The 24,409-nt window shown below is 45.1% G+C and overlaps 8 protein-coding genes across 8 annotated transcripts; 4 read left to right on the top strand and 4 right to left on the bottom strand.

The window, feature by feature from the left end:
- Positions 1-423: 423 nt before the first annotated feature.
- On the top strand, positions 424-5,563 carry N7466_005816 (uncharacterized protein; the record flags this gene model as incomplete). The annotated part of the gene is made up of 8 exons (XM_057165213.1): positions 424-442; positions 496-3,083; positions 3,217-3,261; positions 3,443-4,106; positions 4,184-4,467; positions 4,518-5,006; positions 5,074-5,179; positions 5,238-5,563. 8 exons carry the CDS (start codon positions 424-426, stop codon positions 5,561-5,563), a joined length of 4,521 nt encoding a protein of 1,506 aa, XP_057020812.1.
- A 508-nt stretch (positions 5,564-6,071) lies between these two features.
- On the bottom strand, positions 6,072-7,941 carry N7466_005815 (GMC family oxidoreductase; the record flags this gene model as incomplete). The annotated part of the gene is given in 3 exon segments (XM_057165212.1): positions 6,072-6,139; positions 6,154-7,654; positions 7,720-7,941. The coding sequence occupies 3 exon segments, from the start codon at positions 7,939-7,941 to the stop codon at positions 6,072-6,074; spliced, it is 1,791 nt and encodes a 596-aa protein (XP_057020811.1).
- Positions 7,942-10,342: 2,401 nt separating this feature from the next.
- N7466_005814 (uncharacterized protein) lies at positions 10,343-10,776 on the top strand (the record flags this gene model as incomplete). Its single annotated transcript, XM_057165211.1, has 3 exons — positions 10,343-10,418; positions 10,497-10,588; positions 10,705-10,776. The coding sequence occupies 3 exons, from the start codon at positions 10,343-10,345 to the stop codon at positions 10,774-10,776; spliced, it is 240 nt and encodes a 79-aa protein (XP_057020810.1).
- Positions 10,777-14,263: 3,487 nt separating this feature from the next.
- Positions 14,264-15,021, top strand: N7466_005813 (uncharacterized protein; the record flags this gene model as incomplete). Its single annotated transcript, XM_057165210.1, has 2 exons — positions 14,264-14,464; positions 14,533-15,021. The coding sequence occupies 2 exons, from the start codon at positions 14,264-14,266 to the stop codon at positions 15,019-15,021; spliced, it is 690 nt and encodes a 229-aa protein (XP_057020809.1).
- Positions 15,022-17,540: 2,519 nt separating this feature from the next.
- Positions 17,541-17,927, top strand: N7466_005812 (uncharacterized protein; the record flags this gene model as incomplete). The annotated part of the gene is made up of 1 exon (XM_057165209.1): positions 17,541-17,927. The coding sequence occupies one exon, from the start codon at positions 17,541-17,543 to the stop codon at positions 17,925-17,927; it is 387 nt and encodes a 128-aa protein (XP_057020808.1).
- A 2,755-nt stretch (positions 17,928-20,682) lies between these two features.
- Positions 20,683-21,705, bottom strand: N7466_005811 (DUF3632 domain-containing protein; the record flags this gene model as incomplete). The annotated part of the gene is made up of 3 exons (XM_057165208.1): positions 20,683-21,185; positions 21,243-21,306; positions 21,364-21,705. 3 exons carry the CDS (start codon positions 21,703-21,705, stop codon positions 20,683-20,685), a joined length of 909 nt encoding a protein of 302 aa, XP_057020807.1.
- A 1,514-nt stretch (positions 21,706-23,219) lies between these two features.
- N7466_005810 (ankyrin) lies at positions 23,220-23,435 on the bottom strand (the record flags this gene model as incomplete). Its single annotated transcript, XM_057165207.1, has 1 exon — positions 23,220-23,435. One exon carries the CDS (start codon positions 23,433-23,435, stop codon positions 23,220-23,222), a length of 216 nt encoding a protein of 71 aa, XP_057020806.1.
- N7466_005809 (ankyrin) lies at positions 23,436-23,999 on the bottom strand (the record flags this gene model as incomplete). Its single annotated transcript, XM_057165206.1, has 1 exon — positions 23,436-23,999. One exon carries the CDS (start codon positions 23,997-23,999, stop codon positions 23,436-23,438), a length of 564 nt encoding a protein of 187 aa, XP_057020805.1.
- Positions 24,000-24,409: the final 410 nt, after the last annotated feature.

The following is a 24,409-nucleotide window of genomic DNA, read 5'->3' as shown; positions in this document are numbered from 1 at the left end:
ACGTCAGCTTCCTAGTGGCATATTCCCATGCGTCATATCTTTCCTTGGCAAGGATTAATTCCTCCTATGGTTCTCGCGTGGTGAAGCGTGACACTCATGCATAGTATCTAGCAGGCTTATGCACCTCGCTGAGGTTCGTTGGGTATCCCAGATAGGCCAATCGTACTCGTTTGTGATGGTTATCTTTAGTAACCGCTGCACGCTGTCTCTTATGTAGTGTCGCCGAGTGATATCACATCCTCACCAATCACCGACCGCCGATCACCTTGCTTTTTTTGCTCCGGGCGTGTCAGCTCAAAAGAGCACTACCCCCAGCTTGAAATCAATTCTTTCAAAGTACACCCACTCCAACCAAGGATTGCATCCCGAGATCCCCTCGTTTCCCCCTTATTTTATCCGGTATTTGAAGTCTTCTTTGAAATCATGGCAGATACCCCCGACGGTGAGCTCCTTTCATAAACAACAGCTCAACTCGATTTATTCTGACTCAATTAGATCACCAACCGGAAGGTGGCCCCACGGGCATGAAACGCCCACAACAGGGCGTCAATGATCTTATTTATGCCATCAAGGAGGGGCAGAAGGAAACCGTCGAGAATCTCCTACAAACACACAAGGAGCTTTTAAACGCTGAATTTGATTACTGCTTAGGAGGTGAAAAACCTCAAACCGAGTCGACCACTCCGCTGTTTCTGGCGATAAAGCTAAGCCGCCAGAAAGTGATGTCTATCCTTGTAGACAAAGGTGCAGATCCTGATCTGGCGGTCTCGGAAGCGAAATATGTCGATTTCGACGACGACCTGGTCCAAAGGCTTAAAGTGGCCATTATCCGAGATGACGCGAAAGATTTACATGAGATTCTCGCCACGGAGGCTAATCAAAGTCTCCTGAATGGTCGGTTTAAGTACACCGTGGAAGACAGTGAGGGTCAGGTGATGGGCATGACACCATTAATGCTCGCCGCAGCCTTGGGCAAGGAAGAAATTACGGAAATCCTACTAGAAAAGGGGGCGGATCCCTATGCATTTACGATCAGCGGTGGCTCAACTGCATGTTCGCTTGCCGCATACTATCATCATCGCAATATTGTCAAAAGTATCTTGGGTAAGGAAAACGTCACTAAAGATATCTTGGAGGTGAAAAATTTCTTGGGGGCAACCCCTCTTCTTATCGCAGCCGAGAGAGGAAGCGTTGAAATTTTTGAGTTCCTGGTGAGAAAAGAAGTGGAATTGAGTGTCGAGGATTATCGTGGAAATTCATGGTTACATCTTGCAGCCGGGGGTCGGAACGAACATGTTTGTTCAGACAAGCCGGGGCAGGGTTATTTGAAGATGATTGACTCCAATATTCGCAAAGATGATTTTAAACTACTGGAAAGAAAAAACCGCGACCAGGAGACAGCCCTCATTCTTGCTGCCACCCATGACAAAGCCGATATCATCAATCTTCTTCTTGCAAAAGGCGCGAATATCGAGAGTGCAGACAGATGGGGCTACACGCCTCTACTCAACGCAGCTGCATTCAATGGCAATCGTGCCATTCTGGTTCTTTTGAAAGATGCAAACATAACGGCACGATCATTCTTTGGGCAGAATGTGCTACATGTTGCTTGCGTGGAAGGCTCCGATGAAATCGTGGAAAGTATTCTTGAGCAGGAACCTAGGCACATAATCGGTCTTATTCGCTCCAAAGACCTTTCAAATGAGACTCCTTTGCAGGCGGCAATTTCCAGTGATAATCCTTCTATCGTATTCAAATTGCTAAACTCGAATTATTATATGCCGGTCGACCCTCTGCAGGGTGAAACACATTTCTCTCTCTTTGACGAACAAGCCTCAGTGAGCGACTACCTTTTGAAGCGAGGATCAGATATTCTGAATCATATTACCCCTGTCTTTTACTGGGCATTGCTGAATGGGAACAAGGACCTGATTGATGTCGTCATGAAACAGGAGAAGCTTCCAGAGTTACAGAATCGCCAAGGTATCACATGGCTTCATGTAATTGCGCTCAGTAGTGCCACTGAGGTATCTACATGGGACACTGAAAAGCTCAATTTGAGCGACGATATTCTAGCCATGTCCAGCAGTGGAAAGACACCATTGCATTTTGCAGCGGAGAAGGGGAATTTCAGGCTGGTGCCATATCTTCTACGGCTTCTTCTTCAGCTTGTCGGAAATAATGAAAGGAAGAAGGAAGACAATAACGAGGTTTTTCACCTTATACTTGGGGAAGGAAAAAGGCCTACGGGCCTGATATCATTGATCGTCGATAAAACGAATATGGGCGCCTTCGAAGAAGAGCTTTGGAAAATACTACGTCGCATAGTCAATCATGGCTCAGGGTTTGACAATCACTCAGAGCGTGCTGAGCTTGTCATGGGAGCTGCATTTTGGAGGTTTACGACTGGGGAAGAGAAAGCCTTCAATGATCTGAGGAAGCAGATCGAAGGGGAAGAAGCAAACATGCAGCCGCTCGAATTCGCCATCAAACACAAATACCCATTGGCACTTTGGTGGCTTCTATCCAGCGGCGAATACTTTGGAGAAATCCACATTAAGAAGGGGGAAGACTTTGCAGATAATTATTACGAAAAGCAGGCAGACAGAGCGAAAGGTTCCCGTGAAGAAGTGATTTCAAATCTTTTGAGCAATCCTCCTCCGCTGCGTCGACCAACGGATGGCAAACTTCCTCCACAGTTCATGTACGATGAGCACAGTATTGCCAAGGATGAACACCACGGAACAGTTGTCGATGTTGCTTTTACAACGAAATCCGGAATCACGATGAACGTCAAGCGTGCCCCAATCGCCGATATCATATATCAGAAAGGGCCTAAAGCCATAATGAGCGAAGTCGGGATCAGCGATCCTCAACAAATATTTGACATCATCTATATGGAAAGATCTAAATATGCAAAGAAACCATTCGTTCCAGACAACAAAAATGCACAAATAACACCCAAAGAGCTTGAGCAGCAAAGAAGCAGCAAACTAGAGCAAGCAGAACCGTCAGAGTCAAAGGAGGCCGATGAAACCACGAAGAAAATTGAATTTCGATGGATTCATTTGCCAACAAACAATGTAAGTGGCAAGTAGAGTTTGCTTAATATCAAAGACACTCTCGAGGCTAATTATACTGCTAGCTTCAACATGTCACAGTAGGGAGTTCCCAGTTTTTCCTTGTTCTTCAATCGTGAGTGCTGATATCATTTAGGAGCTGATGATCCGAGTTTCCAAAGAAAGAGGTGAAAGCAAGGAGGTACATCGCCGTATAGCTGGGTTAGTGAGAAAGAGTTGGTCGGAAATACCCGCTGGAGCAGCCACTCGGTATATGAGACCAAATTGTCGTCTTGAAAGGGTCGACAAGATGCAGGTTTTTTCGCTATATGTACGGATACGCATGGCAACCATTTAATCAGGCACTGATGGTTTATTCACAGATGCCCTATATTTGCTGGGCAAAGGAGCCAGATCAAATCCCGGATGAAGGAAATCCCGATGCTGTCTTCTTGTCTTCTTCGGATCCAGTATCTCACGAAATTTCACACAGCTGCCTTACCCTCGACCAGTACTATTATGAGTCACTTGATTATACAAACAACAGAGATCGCGATCAAGTTCTTGGGCGATTGTTTAGGCAAACTGCAGAAAAGACAAGCAAGGATAAGACTACACAAAATATAACCATCTTAAAAAAAAAGAAAAAATCGATTAATGGTAAGACAAAGATCCAAGAGGACCTGGCGCGAATGAAGACCATATCTCCTGTTGTCACCCAAAGCCCTGTGGAAGAGAGTCACTTTGATAGGGGTGGCGAGGCTCAGCATGAAATATCAGAAGCCGACACGGCTCAACTTGAAGTCCAACAGCGACCACAGAACAACCAAAGAAATCCACTAGCCGAAGCTCAACACGAAACACAACATGTCAAGACACCTCATCCTGCTGTTCCACCAGAGCCGCGAGGGGGTCAAAAAACCGATGGAGTGATTGGAACTGCAAAAAGCTCGATGCCCGATAAAAAGTCCGCAAGTCAGGGAGAAGAGATGGGAGAAACCCAAATCCTAGTTGTGAATCAATTGTGGATATGGATTATCTACGACGGTGAGTAAACCTGGAGCTGACACCTTTCCCTTCTGTCCTCCTGAATAAGACGCTAAATTTACATGTGTATATATCAGGTACAATCATCACCAGTGTGACTAAAGAGGTTGAAGATAGTGATAATACCTTTTTGCAACGAGTCCTTGACAATATTTATCAAGCTGATTTCGAGACTGTCGATCAAGGCAAGAGCACACGCCAGACCAATGACCAAGGCCAAAGCACCCAAATGCTTCAAAATCAAATTTTACAAGTAATATTAGACACCGCCCAAGGCATGTTCAATGCGCGGGATATCAAAGTTTCTGCAAATATCAAGGTTTCACCGTTGGATGCCTATCGGAAGGCCATTCAAAGGATGGTAAGTGTCCATGAATGTTACCAAGCCGCAAGAGAACTGACTGGAAACAGCGCGACGGCGAGATCAACCTCTTTTCTGAGTTTCAAAGTTCTCTTGATCACAAGAAAAAGGACCCCAGCCCCCCAGAACCGACAGAATACTTCGGAGATTCGAGAAATTCGAAGAAAGAGGACAAAGAGGACAAAGAGGACAAACCAGAGAACCCATACGAAAACATATACGATGAGACGGAACTGTTGAAGGAGATCAAGGACATTTTGGATGAGCTGAACATCTTGAAAACTCTGGCGCTCGATCAGGACCACGTCAACAGTCTCCTGAAGCACACCAGATTGAAGGGTAGAAGTCAGACCCCGGCATTTTCCTTGGGAGAATTCAGCTCAGAGATTGAAAGCATGGCCCAAGATGCCCAAAACCTTCAGAGCGACATCAACACTCTATTGAGTTTGAAACAACAAAAAGCTGGCATTGTGGAGGCTCAGGCGACTCGGAGACAAAGTGATACTGTCATGACATTTACAGTAGTGACCATAATTTTTGTAAGTCACCTCCTAAGCAGACTCCAAGAAGGAACAGCAAAAGGCGATATGCTGATGATAACATTAGCTACCTGCTTCTTTTTTGACTAGTCTGTTTGCATTGGACATTTCAGATTTCCCCCACGAAAACGGAAGCGTCGCATACAAAGGGTGGTGGATATTTCCAATTATATGTGAGTCAGCCTTGGGAAATTTCACGAAATCATCGTTTAATCTTTGCTTTTGGTTTAGTTGGTGTTTCTTTTCTTGTTTCAGCATTCTTCGTGGCCCTTGCCTTCAACGCGAACCTGCTCAAGCATAATCTTCCTGCCTATGGACCGAATTTCTTCCATCAATCTGAGGAGACGGACATCGGCAAGGAAGTGGAAGATAGCAAGAGCATGGTTAATGAAGTTTCTCCTCCGCTCCATGCTACTTCTAGTCCTGAGAAACCGGTGTTGAGAGTGAACAAAATATCCTGGCACAGAAGGGGCCTTACTAGACCACCGGATCCAGAAGGACAGCAAGTTCCTGGCGGATCTGAAATAGTAGAGGTGGAGAGGAACGCAGTCGGGTGATGTTGGTTGGAAAATATTTACATCGGGAACAATTAGATACAGACGTGTTTTGACTATTTTGATCTTTTTCCCAACATTTGAAGGCTAGGAGTACAGATATTTCCATTATCGAGCGCTTTCATCGTTCACTCCCAATACTGTAGACCCGGAGCCAAATTTTGGCGTGAAATACCCCTTTAAGACTCGAAAACATCAATTAAAAGGTGTATGCAGCTGAAAAGGCTGGAAATTGGAGATTCTTACAGTGGTTGAGGATTGAAAATTTTGATTCAGAGTAGAAACCATGCGTTTTTCATTATGAAAACTCGGTAGTTGTGATTTAGAATATAGTCAACGTGTTGAACTGCTATCTTATCGCGGAGCCTCATTTTTCCAGGTTCTTCTTTCGGCGCGGCTCTCTCTCGAATGTTCTATATCTTGTCTCTATCTTCAACCATTATCTGATGCGTTCCTTTCTTTTTCTCTCAAATCCACCGTATGCACCTCTGTATCTTTGAAGCCTTGAGGTTCAAATCACACCTTTGATGATATCCGCACCTCTTTCAGCGATGGCATACACGGCCGTCATGATGTTGCCTACCGTGACCAACGGGAGGATACTAGAGTCACAAACCCGCAAATTTTAGTTCCATACACCCGGAGGTTCTCGTCAACAACACCACCCTTTTCCCGTGGCAGCATAGCCGCAGTACCACAAGGATGGTATGTAGTCGTTGCAGTATCAAGCAAGTACTTCTTAGCAGATTCGATATCCGTGATGAAAGCATCAGGATGATTCCGGCGCCCGTTTGACTTAAGGAAATGCGACAGTGGGGCTGCCCTTTGAGATGCCACCACGTCCAGCAGATTGCGCGCCATGATTTCCAAGTCTAACGGGTTTGAGAAGTATCGAGGATCAATTGTCTGCTTATCCTCCACGTTTGAAGATGAGATATGGGTGCTACCACGAGAAAATGGAATGCCCTGGATGATTCCAAGGCTGACAAAGTTGCCAGGGAGGAGATCCTGGCCAACAAAGCTCTTCCCAGTCTCATGCAGATTTGCCTGGCAAAGAAACATGAAGTGGGAGCAAGTAGGAGAATCAGGCTGTTCAAAGATACTGCGAATAGCTTGGTCCCGATCACAGATATTTGTGCCTGAAAAGAAAGGATCCATCAAATCTTTGATGTACTTCTCATTTCTGTCTCCATTTTCGTCTAAGCAGGGCATAAAAGCACTTGACTGGACACCGCCAATAGTAAAAGGACCCGCTTTATGCTCAGCATATAGCTTCATAGCTTCTTGGATGGCCTCTGGCTCTTGACGTACGAGAGCATCTCCTGTCATTGTCCCATCAACAGCCTCGAAGCTAATGCCGGACATAAGGTGGTCTTGAAGGTTTTCTCCAACATTTGGATTTTCCACAACAACGGGGATGTTGTATCGATCTAGGATCTCCTTATTGCCAATCCCGGATAGCTCGAGGAGCTTCGGCGTATTGAAAGCACCCGACGAAATAATAACCTCTTTATTCGCCTTGATAGTGTGCGTTTCTCCGTCGATGATGACAATGACCCCTGTTGCTGTGGTTTGGTCGAAGATAACCTTGCACACCAATGCCTCTGTAAGAATCGAGACGCCTGGGCGTTGTTTTGCGGGTATACCATACTGTGTTGCAGCATAACTCCTTGTTTTTGTCTCGTCATCAACTGCAGCCATATTGCTATAGCCACCGATTGATCTGCCAGAGAATGGGTCCGCGGTTATATCGTGACCAAGACCTTTGTATGTCTCCACCCATGCTTTGGCCAGTGGATCTTGAACCACAGCGGGGAAGGAAATCTTCAGTGGACCGGATGATCCTTGGGCATCGATATCCACCCAACTGTCAATACCGAGATGCAGGCGAGTGGCGGGATCGGGGAGCTGGATGGTGTACGACTTCTTATGGTACGGGTGAACGTTCTCCCATGTCCATCCCTCTGCGCCCAGTTTTTCCCAAGAGTCGTACACGAGTTTCGAAGGTGCAATGAAGGCCTGGCCATTGATTGCAGAAGACCCACCAAGAAGTTTTCCCTGGGTTGACCTAATAACCCGATCTTTCAATCCAGACTGTCGCGATGAGAAACATCAGAAAGAGTTAACTTTCGTTGTTAACTGAACAGGGCTACACTCACCTGGGGAGTAGTTTTCAGTTGCCAATCCCCCTCTGATCCCATCATCGTTGTCCACATGGCTGGAATTTGAACGCGAGGATCAGCCGTCAAATCCTTGCCAGCCTCCAAGACCACCACTGACTTGGTGGGATCCTCAGAGAGTCGACAGGCGAGGACTAGACCAGCAGTACCACCACCCACGATGACATAGTCTGCCTCCAATGGAATGCTCGTGGAGGCCATTGTTGGTGAAAATTTCAATCACAAAAATAATCGTCACAGTACAATTGTTTAGACGCAGGAGAACAAAGTAGTAGCTCAGGGAAAGGGGCCCCGTTCCTCATATCTTCTGACAGCCAAGTAACTTGACATCAAATCATCCATTAAAATGCCCCACAAAGACTGCCGGTGGCAGCTGACCCACGGCTTACCTTCAATCTTGATGCCCCACTCTTTGGCCCCATTTTACGCCGCAAATATCTTACTGCTATCCATGTCCTGTACGGTGTACCATTACCGCCATGAGGACTTTTCGCTAATTCATCTCTAAATTTCATCTGACAGGAAATTCACAAAACAGAATTGCAGTCAAACGGTAAGATATGCGTGTATCCTTTAAAAATCCTAGATGACGAGAAATCATCGTTTTTGAAGCTATTGGGAGGAGTTGTCCAAGCTTCGATAATTTGATGAATATCATGTGATTTGGGGGCCGTATGCTGACAAATTGCATAAATTTGACCAAATACACCAATTAAATACAGGGTTGCAGGGCAATTTATGCAAAAGTCCGCATGGCGGGAAAGGTACACCGTAATCCTGCCTTCCAAGGACTAGTGTCTTGTACTGGCCCCCGAGCTAGATTTCTTGCCCCCAAATCGTAACCCCACCCTTGCGCGAATGAGCTGTGTGGTAAATCTAGCTTCTTCATGCCAATACTACTAGTAGGTTGTGCGGGAAATGTGCTATTCATCCATAGAGTTGCTACTAATATCTACAGAGGTAATGACAGGGTCACAGGGATATCATGTTTAAATGCCACAAAATATATTTTCTACCAATGAATGCCAGCATCAATCAATAGCATGTAGTATCAATGTACATCCCCACGCCCTTCAGACTTCCTATTTCGTTTGAAGGCCACAATGTTTCTTGTAATTTCCCCTTCTTTCGACCAGCGTGTCCATCATCGATACCCTTCAAAACCTTGTACCAAGTCTCATTCAGTTCCAAATGATATCTTCCCCTTATTTCTCAGTCTGGCGGAACCGCTCCATCTCCTCCTCAAGTCACGCAACACACGGTTCCGCTACCTTTTGTACCTCTTGAAAGGGCATCAAATGCCCCAGCCCCACTAATGTCGCCTCACGAACTCTCCCCTCCGACAAACCTCCGCTACCTCCCACTCCAGTTCCACAAGTTTTTATACCCTCGCGAATCTCGTTCAGCTTCAAATAGGTCGAGCCACCAAGGACCCAGACACACGAAGGTCACAGACTCGGCAATCGTAAGAAGATACTTCTTTGTACTTTTGGATAAGTTGTTGAATATTGTAGGTTTGGTGGATTGGGAGCTTTCTTATGCGGCCCCAGTTGAATTTTCTCATGCGCCACCATGGTGGCTTCTAATCGAGAAGCCTGAATACTGGGAAAGGGGGCTTGAGAACTGGTGTTAGGGGTTTGAACGACGACTTTGGACCTTTCTTGAGGCGATTATGCGCCGTGAGGATAAGGAAATTGAGCAAGGGAAACTGGAGGAATATCAACGGCTTTCCAGTTCAATGCGTGATAGTTGGAAGAGTGGTGATTTCTGAATTGATGACGCAGCAAGGAATAATTTCCCGTTTGATTTGATATACTTGGAGAAGATCGACCGACGGTTCTTCGGTGCTGTTACAGGCTCAAATAGATCATACTAACAGTTGCCCTGAATCCATGCTTATTTTTTAGCCAACATCTACCCCTCTTCTGAGGCTCCGCAGCCCCGTGCTTGAGAAATGGGGGCCAACTCTAGTTTCCCAGTTCTTGCATGCCAAGTATTATGTTACGCGCCTCCGCAATAAATCTTTACGGGAGAAAGGCGGCTAGGGCTATCGCAAGATCGTCGGCCGTGTTGGCCACCTTTCTAGTTGATGCTGAAACTCATTGGCGGCGGGGTTGGGCGTCCTCACAAAAAAATCCAGCTCGTGACATGGTGTAGAATTTAGATCAAAAACAATTGGCACCACTTGGCATGCGAGAAATAGAAGGCCAATCAGATTCTGAAAACAGAGGGTATCTTTGTACAGCCACGTCAGGTCTGCATGCATAATAAGCAGCCCAGTTTCAAAGTAATGCAGGTAAGCGCTTCGATGTTCGCAAAGGCATAGGTTTAAAAACAAACAGCAATCCCCTTATATGCGCTATACTTCTGGAGGGGTCACCTGCTATGGAGTGTCTACTGGTGGTGGGCGATGACTAGATATGATTTGCCCCTGTGAAATGCTCGTGAAACTCGCCCACACCTCCATCATTAGTCACAGCTAGTTTAAGCCGCATTACATGATTTCTATATTATCAGTGACGATTCCCATCAATCTCAAATCTGAAGTTCATTTTCAAAATCAAGAACGGGTCATTACTTGGTTGACAAACCACCTTCCAAAATGCCTAGATCAAATACACACTTCGATGAGGAGAGGCAGCAATTCTATACCACCATGCAATTTCATGGACGCACAGGTGAGCGAAGTTCCGCCCTCGTGATCAAAATCGGCGAAGCAGTGGCTAAATTCTCTACACTTACTTAAATGTTTGCAGTTAAACTGTACCTAGATAATGGAAGTGGTGCCTGGGGACCTGGAACCATAGGTTCTAAATACACCGACTATTATTATGACCCTGGCAACAGGGTATTTCGCAGCATTTTCTTTCCGCCAAATGGTACGTTGCCTGTCGACCAGATGATCTATACCTACTATATTAATGTGTAATATTTTTGACCTTTCCATTTCTTGTATTCCAATAGGCCTCCCAGCGGAACAAAGTAGAATTGCGAGAAGAGACGTGCATGATGGCTCAGGCTCACACCAACGTCTGACGTTCAATCAATGGCGCTCTAATTCGGCTGGCAGACATTGGCTTGACCTTCAATGTCCAAATAGTAAGGATCCAACCCACTAATGGTCGATTCAACATTGTACTCAGGTGCTGATCATATTGGGTTTTCAATCGCAGGGCAAGGAATGCGGAGATTCTGGTTTTCGAGAAGTCAATGGGCAGAAATAACCCATCGGCATTAGGCCTCGGCGGGCCCCCGTGGGTTGAGGGCACTTGAGTGCACCGGGCTCTACTGTGTGCTCGTGCACAGGGCGAATTCCACGGACTTTACAGGTTATTACAGTTTATTGAAGAGCATAGTCATGTATGAAGCGCGGTCAACTGGTTGCTGGCATGTTTTCAATGTTGTGGATTTCCGGGGTGTAATGTTGAGCAATCAATCCAGATGTCTATTTTGAATGTTTATGGTCGTTCAAATATTTTATTTTTCTGGTGCTTCACAGCAGAGATTCTAGTCCCTTCAACCAGTGTTGCCCCCAGGTGCCAACATTGAAGTTGGCCGGTGTTCAAAATGTCAGAACCTCAATGAGGATCTGGGGGAAACGAATGGTAATGAGGAGGTAAAGAAAAGGCAATTGTATGCACATGTGGCATTCTTCACTACTGAGCGGGATGGAGGGGAGAAAAGAAAGGAAGGAAGGAAAGAGAGAAGCTCTCACTTCCTGGACTAACTACCAACCCTAACCCTCTCACGGAAACGACACAAAACCCACACGCGCTGGAACATGCTCAGGAGCGGACCATAAGACCAGAATGGGTCATATGGTCCACTTCTCCTAACACAAAATATATAGTACTAGCTAGGGTAATACTATCCATAGTATCTGATCTTCGGGTGGCATGTGTGCTACTAGGTAAGATGCTAATGCTTAGAGGCATCACTGATTTCTGCTTTGAGAACCCGGAGAAAATCTTGACTTTGAATGACACAAAATCGTGGCGGATATCTATCTCCCCGTCTCAAGTACCGGGGGATGGGCTCGGGTTGGACTTTGATGTCTTTCCAAGGCTTGTTGGTGTTGGTAGAGTTGGAGAATTATGTACGAGTATGGGGAATTCTGGCAGTGCTATGGCCATTATTCTTCACGAAATAATTACGTTCAGCACTAAATCCCGATTATAAGAACACTTCAAATCTTTAAAAGTGATGTGGTAGTTTGAATATATTTCTACCATTTATTTATGTCGTGCGATAAAGCCTCCAAACGAATTCCTGTTGTCTTACTTGATATGCAAAATGAACTTCGGCAACATGAATCGGTCCTTCCCAAACTGTGTGGAAGAGTTGCCTGCGGTGCAAGGAGGCTTTTTTATCTTTGAATGCTTCAAATATACTGCCAGTGCTGAAGCGAAGTAAAAGGTTAAGTTACAAAAAAAAAAGAAGTAAAAGAGAAAATGGGGCGAGCCGGGATTGAACCGGCGACCTCACGATTGACTTTATCAGTCAGACTGCAGTGAACTTCAGTCGTGCGCTCTCCCAACTGAGCTATCACCCCTGCTTACGAAATCAGTCTTTCACAATTGCTATCAGATGTTTGATGTATCCATTACAAGAACGGGGCCTTCTTCAACGTATCGAGTATGGAAAATATGTGAGATAAATTAGATCAGAATTACTAGGCATGCTTCGACAAAAAACAATTAATAAGAGGGAGCAATAGTTTTCTGCACAAATTCTATCGGCAAGTAAGTAATTGCCACACTTCCGATACCGTCTCAAATGCAAATAAAAACCATGTGCGAATTGATGATATTACCAATTTTTTTCATAACCACTACCTTTTCCATTCGGAAACAGTGTAATGGCTGACATAGCCTTTCGAATCCACATGGGCCCCTTGGATGTGAAAAATGAATTCGAGGTTTGCGAGTTCTGGCAAGTGTCACACGTCGACACTGTGAGTGTCATGTGTTGACAGTCTCTGGGGTTGAGAAGGTTTTCCTCAAGGTTCCCTTTGTCTGGTTGAGAAGGTTAGGGTTAGGGTTAGGTTAAGCTGAGTTCCTGTCGTCAAACCTTAAAGTACTTGGGTACTTAGAGGTTGACTCTTCCCTGTCTCTTCCCCTTCCCAAGAAGATGAAGCTCTGGCAGCCACCCGGCAGAAGAGAGATGTCAGAGAGATCCTAGCCAAAGGAACTGGAGACCTTCGACAATTTCAGCAAGATGCTGAACGACGGGATCGACTAGACAAAGTGACCATGCACGCGATGAGATCGCGAAGATGAAAGCAGATATGCAGGAGGAACGGCAGTCCCTTCTCAGTGTCTGGAATCTTCAAGAGACCGAAGTCGACCCCAAGTCACGACGAAATATATTACCGAGTCCCAGACCGTCAGAAACATGTGCCATGATTGGTGTGGCTGGTTTTCGACGACTCATGCAGAGTGAGAACAACAACATATTTTGGACATGTCTGGCAGAGATTGACATGGTGATGCACAAAACCTCTGAGAAACCACCTGAATGTGAGAAACAGGAGTTGCTTGATCAACTTCCCAAGGAGTACCATGAATTCTGGGATGTTTTTTCCAAAAAGCATTCAGACACACTACCTGAAAGTCGAGGCAAGGACGATTTCCGCATTGAACTCACGGAGGATTTTCGACCAGCATCCTGCCCTTTGTACAAGATGTCGCATGAAGAGCTGTAGACCGCTCTTTTTCTCCTCTGTCTGTTTTTTCCTTGTTTTTAGGACCTTAGAACGAATACATTGTTTTTTGCTTGCCTCGTCACAGCAAGCTTGCTTCAAATCTCTAGTTCTCAATATCCTCATAATTCTGGGCATGTAAAAACCATTCTAAATTACACTGATCCACGTCTGGGATAACTAATCCATCCCTTTCACTTGAAATCGGCGTGTTCGGGGCGTTGACTACATGAAGTTAGCCCGACTGAGCACTAATTTGTGTGTATCGTATAGGGATGTATTTTCCTAAGGTTGTTCTTACCTTGGGCATAAAGTTATTTCAATGTTCGAAAAGAAAAGTATAATTTTCTCAAGGTATCTGGAAGCGCTATAAATCTTGGCATCTATCTACTATGTATACATACCTCCACCCTGTGGATTTGCGATCTGTTTTATCGAGATGCAAAACATCTAATTAGAAAACAATCTTAGAATCGCATGATCATGATTGATTGATCATCATGATCGCCGGTCATCCCCGGCTTCATGTGCTTCCTTCTTGTTCTAGATAGCAGGCTGCGTCTCTCTTGTTCCTTCCTCTTTCCTCTCTCTCTCTCTACACAATACAATATTCATATTCATTCCATTGCTTGTTCCTCCCTTCTTTCCTTGATTCCATGAGGTTATGAGCCCTCCTTTTCTTACTTACTAACGCTGTAAATCGATAAGATTAAGCGAAATTCTCTTTCCCAGGGCCCTGTTTGATGCTCTTTTGACAGATTCAGGTCCCCCAACCCTCATCACAAGACGGCATAGCGCTGTTCCCCCCCCCCCAACCCAACCATGTCGGCATTCACGATTGACTCTGACACGACAGGAGTCGATGACGTTCCATTCAGTACTCGAACCGACAACAACTGGGACAACGTCACAGCCGTTACTCGAATTGACCAATCATCGGGCCTCCCTGCCATCAAGATAACCCTCAATCCCCTCAAGAATCCTCTACAAAAACCAGAAGATTATGACTCCTGGAAGAGAATCGTACAAACCAACTCAAACTTCGAGGAATGGACGGTCTCATTGACTACAAGCTACCAAGACCAGCTCAGAACAGCAACAACTCAGAAAAGTGGTTTAATGCGTCAAAAGCGATTGGCGAGTGGCTCATTGCCAATATAAGTACCGAAATTCACAGCAAGATACAAGCACGAAGTACGCTCACTCTCTCTTTCGCGGATGTCATTTGGAAGGGAATTTACGAGGAAATGCGCGGATGCGGCATTTATGAAGACATGAAGCAAATTGGGGCATTCGTCAACCTCAAACGAACCGACTTCCCCACCAAAACTGCGTTCATCGACGACTATTGTGCTCGATACATGAGACTCAAAGAGCGTGAGATGGAAGTCAAGCCTTACTTTGCAATGATGACAATCTTACTTCAAATCCATCAACTTGACGTCCGAGACTCGGTTCTTCAATCAATTAAAGAGAAGAATCACACTGCGCAGACCTTCACATACAATGTCTTCTGCCAATATACTCAGGATTTGCGAGGTCGTGTCTTAATCAGAGAGGAAGACGAACCATTTATCTAGGCGACCGACATATGGAGAGCATACACACGACACCTGGTTGTCGGGCTGGATCTGATTTTGAACATTCTGGAGACCGGACCTCATTCAATGTTGATGTTATTAGGGCAAATGATTTCTTATACACATGTGCAGCCTTGGGATTTGCTCCAGAAAGCTTCTCTAGTATACATCAAGGCTTAGTGGCATAATGAATGTTGAGCCTACAGCTGTAATTAATCTGTAAGATATATTAGAGATTACAAATTTTTAAGGCAGGTCTGGCTCAAATACTGGATGTGGGGTGGGCAATTGAGGACTTTGCCAGTTCAATCCTTTAATTGTAAGGTCATCCCATGGTCTCTTTTTTCTTTCTCTTTACAACCGAACTTGTTGCCTTTTGTTTATGACGGCAACTTTGGTCATGCACTTTATTCAAAGGGGTGATAGCTCAGTTGGGAGAGCGCACGACTGAAGTTCACTGCAGTCTGACTAATAAGTCAATCGTGAGGTCGCCGGTTCAATCCCGGCTCGCCCCATTTCATTTTTGTTTTTGGAGCTATCATTGCATGTACAATAGTAGATAGTGGAGTGCTATACTATACAGATAGGATGAACCTTTGAGCTGTATCTATATCTAATAAACGGTCTGCCCAATCGCTTCCACATAAGTGTTATAGCTTACGGTCCCACAGGGGGCACACTGACTTAAGAATCAGCGAGACCTAACATTGAATTGATCAGTCTGGCATAAGGGTCGCATGAAGGGCATGGTTCCTGGAACCATAGTCAATTCTGCAGTGCCCAGACAACGCCAAATAAGAGATGGGGACAACGAACCACTTCCCTACGACAAGGGTCCTCGCAGGACGAGAAGTATCCTACGACAGACCACCAGTCATGTTACCCGGTCACCACCCTATTGTTACCTGCCGGGCGTCACCGCCCCGTATCACATGATAGCATGTATCTTAGCGGGCGATCGCCCGATCATAGTTAGCGAATCCATCCATGTACCAGATTACGCTTTCTTGCAGTAACAAGTCAGTTGTGACTACAACTATCTGGAACCGAGCACATGCATCTAGTTGATAGCCATGCATACCCTTTCGAGGCGATACTCACTGTGGCCAGAGAGCGTTGCTTAACAATAAGGGCGGAAAACTCAAGTAACTGATATACACGTATTTAAACGGAAGACAGCCTCAGATGTATCTATCTGGGTAGCCGTCTCGTAAGAGCTCTCTCTCTCTCAAGCTCTTTACAGATTCCACTAGTATTATTTAAATCACTGTAATTACTGAGTGGAACACCAGTATAGAGATGAGAACAATTATAATGAAACACGTCAAAAAAGCAAAAAGAGAAAATGGGGCGAGCCGGGATTGAACCGGCGACCTCACGATTGACTTTATCAGTCAGACTGCAGTGGACTTCAGTCGTGCGCTCTCCCAACTGAGCTATCACCCCTGATTATGTAATAACACGTTTGGTTTGGCTGTCTAACCTTTTCAAGTTTCACAGGCATAAGATCCGTAACTGAACTATTGACTACTACTACCTCGTATAATGCCAATACTCAGACTTATGAATCTTAGCTATCTATGTTGGCAAATTGAATGATTTGGAAGCGCTAGATTACTTGTGTTTGTACGAGCCTGTTCAATAAGGCCGTACGGTAAGGTTGGAAGACTTGGCGATCGATTGAGCGATCAATGGAGTGGGATCTGATGTTTACCTCTCTTGGTAGATCAGATAGATCAGCGTTCCTTTGCATGTTCTTCCTTGTATCTGCGCCATTTATTTGTGTTTATACGCATATCCTTAAATTGTGATGTTACATTTAATGCGCTTATCTTTTTGTTATTACATCAATCTGTTGAGATATTTGTTTATGTTATTGATTGAGATATTGATCTTTTGTGCTCAAATACTCAATGAAATTCCGTACTTCTTGCGGGGTATCAAGCCAAAGATAGCGAATTCTCCCAACATTAATCTTTGTTCATAAATATATATTATTATATCTTCAATTCTAGATGTCTCTAGGTATCTTGATACGCAAGACCATCTGATATTGCTCCAGAGCTCTAAACCCCTGTCATCTCCCTTAAAATAGCCACATGTGTAACACCAGTCGCAATATTTTCAAGAATCATTCCAAGAGATACAGTATAAAATTATTATGTATGTGTCCCAGTAGGCTTTAACTGCGCTTGTTTTAGTTTGACACTTCATGAGAAGGGGGTCCCTGCCTAGTGCCCTCCAATGAAATCCTGAAGACCCCTCTCTGGATAGAATCCTCCTTCCTTCAAATGTTCTTACCCCACTGAGTTCCCGTGTTCTTTTTTCGTTCCTCTGCTTTCTACTCCCTCTTATAGGACCACTGACATAGCCTCATCTGTTTGGTCACTCCTATCTTCGTTTTCACGTCCGGTTACCGCAACCCGCTTTCTCGAAATGCAGTCATTTGGGGAGGAAGCATCAGATTCCAAGGAAGTTATCATGGAATCGACAACTGCAATAAACAATTTCGCACAAACATGCCAGATCTCTGGCTAAAATATGCCTGCAACCTTCATGCTCTCTTCCATTATTTCACCAGGGTCTTTGACTTCAACATCAGTGCCAACTCTTTCCCACTTCACGATCTCTACGAAACAAAAGAAACCGCCCGACCACGAACACAAATTGTATCGCGACTTGTCGGCAGTGTCTATACTCTGTATGGCCACGCGGGAAACTCCTGGAAGAATGACATCAATGAACTCAGAATGCTCAAGCTCGGAACAACAATGATGTTCTGGTATATTAATTCCCCAAGTGCAGCCAAGGTTCGCGAAGCAAAGGAGCATCGAAACAAAAGAAGGAGTCTAGAACATTATGACCTTGGCGACGAAAAGAAGATTGTGCACACGACACTTGGCTAGCAGTCTGAATCGGATTTCGAATGTTCGACCTCACTGGTGTGGTCACACCCAGGGGTTCCTCTACCATTCTCGGGGGACCAGACCCTGTATAGGAATATACGATGTCGATGACGCGAAATTGATTCTAGAATGGCATTAGACATTCGAATGGGAATCTGGGAAAGGTAACACTGTGTCCCAACTGGAAACCAAGAGGGAAAACTCACCAATCCCAGCCTTCGACGGTTCTGGTGGTGATAATCTATCCCGAACTTACAACAGGCTCAAGCCATCTAAGTCGAGTGGCAATGGCGTGGTTGAATCGCCATCTTTGAAATATGAGTATAAAATCTCAGATGATCGGAAGATTTTTATGGGTCTGTAGGAATCGGCGCTAGGTAAAAACCCGAAAGAAGAGCGCACTCCTATATTGTCAAAGTGTCAACAGAGAAAGCCGAATATATCATTGAAACGCGGCAAGTCCAAGGATATTCCCCGGAATCTCGTTCAAAGGTTGGACACCAGGTACTCCAACACCGGCCGCCTTCGAACCATCTGAAGAGGCCTCGCCCAGGGTACCTGCACAACCTGGAAAGGTAGATCACTTTTGTATCCTGGATAATATTTTGAGGGTAACAATGGATGACCATAGTGCTCGATGCACATGTGCGGAAAGTTCCTTGTGTCGGAGATCGGGCAGAATGCGGAATATATACTCTCGGCGGCATTGAGCCACACCACCATTCAAGTTACCAACATTGAAAATCAATTGATGAAATTTTCAGTGTGGGCGACCTTATAGCAGTAGAATATTTGAATACAGAGCAAGGCTTTAAAGGGAATTCGAAGGCTTATCTTCTCCAGATCTCAACTTACTACATACATATGTAGAGATGTACCCTCCACACTCTACCACATGCGCAAAAAACTTTATTCACAAGTTTCTGCCATCCGATTCATGCATGTGTCAGACATGGGCTGGAAGACAGCTCACCATTGCTTCCCCTCTTTTGCAAAGATTCCCACGCGAAAGCTGGGATCAAAAGCCCGAGCTCACTCGAGATTCCAGATGTCATTTGCGGAGCTCTTGTTCTCAGAGGATCCAGCCTTTCGTCAATTGGCTGCACATGTGCAGAGCTCAGTACCTCTAACCATCAGCTTCGTAACTCCAGCAAAAGAAATTTACAGAAATAATACTTCCCTTGAGTGGCAGGCCGCAGCCTCTGACAGTGCCAAAGCTGCACATGAATCAAAAGATGTTGATTTTAGGGTACCAAGATATCCTTCGAAATGGCAGAGGGACAACAGTCGACCAAATTAACGCAAAGTAAAGTTATTTCGTTCGCTGTCGTGGCTATGATCTGACGGTCGCCCAGTCAATACTCCCATTGGATTATCCATTCAAGGCAGGCGATCGTGTGGACATTGTGTTTTTCTTAATGAAAAGACCGCACCATCTGAGATATGCGGTTGATTCTCTGTCGACTGATCCCGCCAGTCGTCTGGCCGTAAGACTGAAAAGCCTTAATTTGCTACCATAGTGGAAATTGTGTCTTCGCGCGAAAGGAGATGGATACGTGAAACAAATCAATCAGCTTGTTGATACTTTTGAAGGCGTTTCTTACGATGAGTATCAACAGCGTGAAGAAATCAGGACACGTTGGAGGAAGGCATACAGACAGAGAAAGAGAGAATGATAGCATTAAATGTTTGAGTTAATAGTAGAGGCGAGGAAACCAAGACAGCATGAGCAAGGATTATCTTTGGCTATTAGGGTATGTAGTATGCACGACCGTCAGTCACTATAGACATGGATCTCCTCCATCCTGCCTGATACAAAAATCAGGAGATACATAGTAAGTAAGAAGTACTAGTCCACCTACCCACCATTCATTCACCACTAACTCATGTCGATATCTACACATAAACACTCCGTACTAAGTTCAACAAAAAGAAATGATATGGGGCGAGCCGGGATTGAACCGGCGACCTCACGATTGACTTTATCAGTCAGACTGCAGTGAACTTCAGTCGTGCGCTCTCCCAACTGAGCTATCACCCCATTGGATAAGAAAAATGAGATTTATTTAGCATCATGAGAAAAGATTACAAAATATTAGTACCTAGACTACTTGACTCACTATATGATGAGATCGGTCTGGATATACTAGAAGCGGATTTTGTTTTTGTTTATAATAACAAGATTGACCTCATTTTCCATCCAATGGGGTGATAGCTCAGTTGGGAGAGCGCACGACTGAAGTTCACTGCAGTCTGACTGATAAAGTCAATCGTGAGGTCGCCGGTTCAATCCCGGCTCGCCCCATTATCTTCTTCTTTTTTGCAACTTTCTCCTGCAGTCACTTTCACTCAACCAAATGACTGATCAAGGTCGAATTTTGAATTGCATTAAAATGACATCAACAGGGGCCGGTACGAGATAATTACTAACTACTAACTAGTTGGTTACTATTATCATGGTTAATTAATATGGCATTACCTCAATAGACCCCCAGTCAGTAGTATGAGTGTGTTAGGGTCCTTATCACAGTCTGTTTGTTCCATGAAGCATTTTCGGAAGTGCTCCATCCTCCTGGTTCAGAGCCCCTCTATCTGCTAACCGAGTCAGGGGACTTTAGGCTGGAAGTGGCCAACTTCTCAAGGTCTTGAAGGTGGGGAAGTCACGAAATTGCATGGTAAGTTTTTGAACATTCCATTTCAATACATAATAGTAGTTGACTTTACGCTTTCAAAGAACCCGATCCAGAGCTTCTTGTTAACCATCTCTAGTAAGGCTTAGCTCTGTCATCTGCTGCGCAGCTTTAAGACAAATAGCTGCAGTTTCTTCAGATACCTCTCCAGCCCTTTCTCCTCCAAACGCACGAAACTTTACTTCCCAAAAATCCCAAGCTTCTCGGGAAATGCCGGCTTCACCTTTATAAAGAGAATGATCTGCTGTTTCATTGGGCTTCTTTTGTTCTCTTGTCGAGAACTCGAGTTCTGCTTTCTGGAACATTGCCCCTCTAGAATGCTCGATCCACTGCGCGGCTGCACATACTTGATAATCCCGGTTCTTCCATTTATGAGTTACGGGATCGGCAGGTCGGTCTTCAAAGGCGTAACTCATGGCTGTGACAGAGAAGCGGAACCATCTTTCTGTAACGGAATGGGTCAACCAATTTTCTAGGCCCGTAAACCCTGACTGGAGGAGTCGCGCTGAAAACGCGAAGAAGTTGATGCCTTGCTCAGCAGGGCTATAGTCGCACGAGTCAGAAGTCCCTATTGAGGATTAGTGTTTTGGAAATAATATCAAGTGAATCTATGCTCAGTGCTTACCATCCCAGTCATCCCACCAACACTCCGGCATGAAAGGCAAATCTGCCCAAATGCGGGCCTTGTTCTAAAAAACCGGATAAATTGGTAAATCTGATTGAGAAATAAAAGACTTTTGTCTCACCATCTTCCATATATTGAACTCCTCGGATGGTAGCAGCGTCAATTCTCTTATCAAGGAAACCAGCCTGTCCTGTGATTGATGGTCCTGAGGAACCTGCTTGCAAATGATGATAAAGAAAGCCCATATCTCCCTTAAATAGCTTTCTGGTTCCTCGACATCCTCTTCACCCCGAGCCTCTCGCTTCATGGGAGTGAGGTCATTCATCTGAGTAGCCGCTTCGGCGACAGAAAATTGGCTGTCTGGTTGCAGGAGGTCATTGATGATAGCGAAATTCCTCTGCTCGATGATCCAGGGGTCATCGTCTTCGAGAGACTTGAGGTGAAGGCTTAGCGTGGTAGCCATCGTAGAGTTGATGTATGAATTAACAATCTGAGCAGCAGGTGAAGAGAGTAAGTCGAAATTGAAGCAAGCCTGTAAGGGTTACGTGGATCTAAAAAAAAGGAAAGGAACTTTGTTCAGTGCGGGGTACCTGAATCACGTCGCGCGCGCTTAATCACAGCAACCATCCAGATGTCCTGAACGAGCGGGGCTGAGCTTGAACTATTTGAAGCCATAACCACAAATGCCCCCTTATAAACTCGTTTGGCGCTTAATTGTAATCTCAAATTAAACACCTGGATGCACGTGGCATTGGTATATTCTTAAATCCCAAGGAGATACTCATCACCAATACTGTGTGAATATCAATCCTAAGTAATGATTAAGTAAGCACATGTGCATGTACTGTGACCCCCTATGTATGCTTGGCTTCGCTAATCCAAACTTAACATAACAAGCCTCCGAATATTCAAGTTTATCAACAAGTCTTTTCTTTTATTCAAATGGATAGTATAGAAAAAGAGGACCAGGGAGTTTATTAAAGTGAGGGTGGTAGACTAGCCTCTTTGATGCTATCTCTACTTGATCTTATTCGTGCGTTCATCAAGTATCTGTGGCGGTGTCTTCCCATTTGCATTCCGGGAATCCATCGTGGCCCCAGCGTCCACCAAAACTTGGATCACCTCATGTCGTGCTCTGGCCTCTGCACTTAGCTCAGTCGGTTTAGCTAATTTGCCTCTCATCACCTCATGGAGAGGTGTGTTTCCTTTGTTGTCGACTGCGTTGACATTCGCACCTTGGCTGATGAGGTGGCGAATGAATTTCACTCGATTCCAATACCGAGCGACATAATGGAGTGGTGTACGGCTGTAAGAATCAGTGTCGTTGACATTGATAAATTCCAGGAATCTTTCCAAGATTGCAACATCCACAGAACCACTGGTAGTATCGGCGAAATTCAACGCTTGGGTATGTACTAGATTGCGCCCTTTGTTATTACATCTGCTCCCATCTGCTCCATTGTCGAGTAACGCTTCAAGTATTTCTATAAGCCGCTTATCAGCAGTACCACCACGTATTGTGTGATAATCCATTGCTATATTTAACGCTGTGTTGCCCATGTTGTTGTGGGCATTGATAATATAAGGAAGTGGCTTGGTGCTTGAAAGTAAGTTAATAACTGATATGATACTCTCTGAAGCTGTATGGGATATTACTGCGTAATGGAATACTGTTTCCCTATTATTTACTTGTATATTCACCGTAGCCAGATTAGTATTCAGTAATAATTCTGCAGCACAGACAGTATAAGTTATGATCTCGTCTTGGTCATGATTGTTATCTGAACCTAGATGGTCCCGACCACAACCACGTAGTGCACAGTATAGTAGGGTTCGACCTTCGCTATCAATAATCGCGACCATGCTCGCTACACCGGACTCGCCGGTATGATCTATAAGCACTTGCATCCCCTTAAGATTTAAGTGAATGCTTGTAATATGCATGGCGGTCGCTTCGCCGTTGGACATTCCATCATCCTACCCTGCTAGCCAGGCATAGATATTAGCACCTTCGGTGATCAGACGTGATACCAGCTGGTAGCTTGTGTGGGGAATAGCGGCAGCGAGCACTGTATCTAAAAGCACTAGCTCTGTTTGTAATTGGCCAGGCTTAGTTGTATTCACTTTCATGTAAAGATTCGAGTCTTGAATCGAACAACCTTGATCCAGAAGGAAGTGAATGAAGTCCTCCATCTAGGCAAGTTTCTCGCGGCTATCATGCTTGATCCGGCCCTCATTTTCAATTCTCATTGATTTGGCCGCACTGAAAAGGGGTGTCTCACTAGAATCATCCTCCCGGGCGTGCAAATCCCCCAACAGTGGATCATGGCTTAGTAGGCGCTGCACTATACCACGGTTTGCACCTCGACAGGCCAAATTCATAAGAGATATGGGAATGTGGGCTAGATACTGGTCAAGTGGCTCAGTAAGCGTCGGATTCGCCACGTAAATATCCAGCAAGGCGTGGAGCGCGTCGAAACCATTGAGTATGGCGGCTTGGACGAACGGATGATAGCACCACTGCCAGTATGCATCACTGCCCAAGTCCTGGAATATCGTCATATGGGGGTTGTCGTTGTATAAATGGAGAGATTTAACGTCATTCTGTGCGAAAACCGTATGCAAAAGAGCGAATTCGGGAGCTTCAAACAACGGAGCCCCATCTTGGTCATGGAAGGCGGGCTGGTGACCCTCTTCAGGGTGCCCTTCCTCGTCCAAAAAGTCAACATGCAACTCACGAAATCGGCTATAGGCCATTGTTTGGGATGGCTAGTTGCTGGATAAATGAGGGCCAAGAAGGTCAGGAGAGAGAGAAAGATGGTGGGGGAGGGCTATATACAACCACGCACACACGGAGACCGGAGGCGCTAAACCAAAACGGGTTCATAGAGGCAAAATTTTCATCTTTCTCCATACAACATCCGATATGGTGTAGTGGCTAACATCGTCGTCTCTCACACGACAGCCGGGGGTTCGATTCCCCCTATCGGAGATTTCTTTTTGCTTTTTGCATGAATTCATTCCCTGGAAAGGTTTCCTTTTCCATTCGATATATGGACAGGGAGTGGACCAATCAATATTCCTTTTGGGTTCTGTTTCTGCGGATCCTACTGGTACTCGGGAGGTTGGAAACTCGGTACTTGGGACATGAGGCTCTGAGACGTTTT

This window comes from Penicillium verhagenii (assembly GCF_028828195.1).
Source record: "Penicillium verhagenii strain IBT 33310 chromosome Unknown utg000006l_segment0_segment0, whole genome shotgun sequence".
Classification (NCBI taxonomy): Eukaryota; Fungi; Ascomycota; class Eurotiomycetes; order Eurotiales; family Aspergillaceae; genus Penicillium; species Penicillium verhagenii.
Note: the sequence above shows the minus strand (reverse complement) of the source record. Positions and strands in the feature narration are given on the sequence as shown.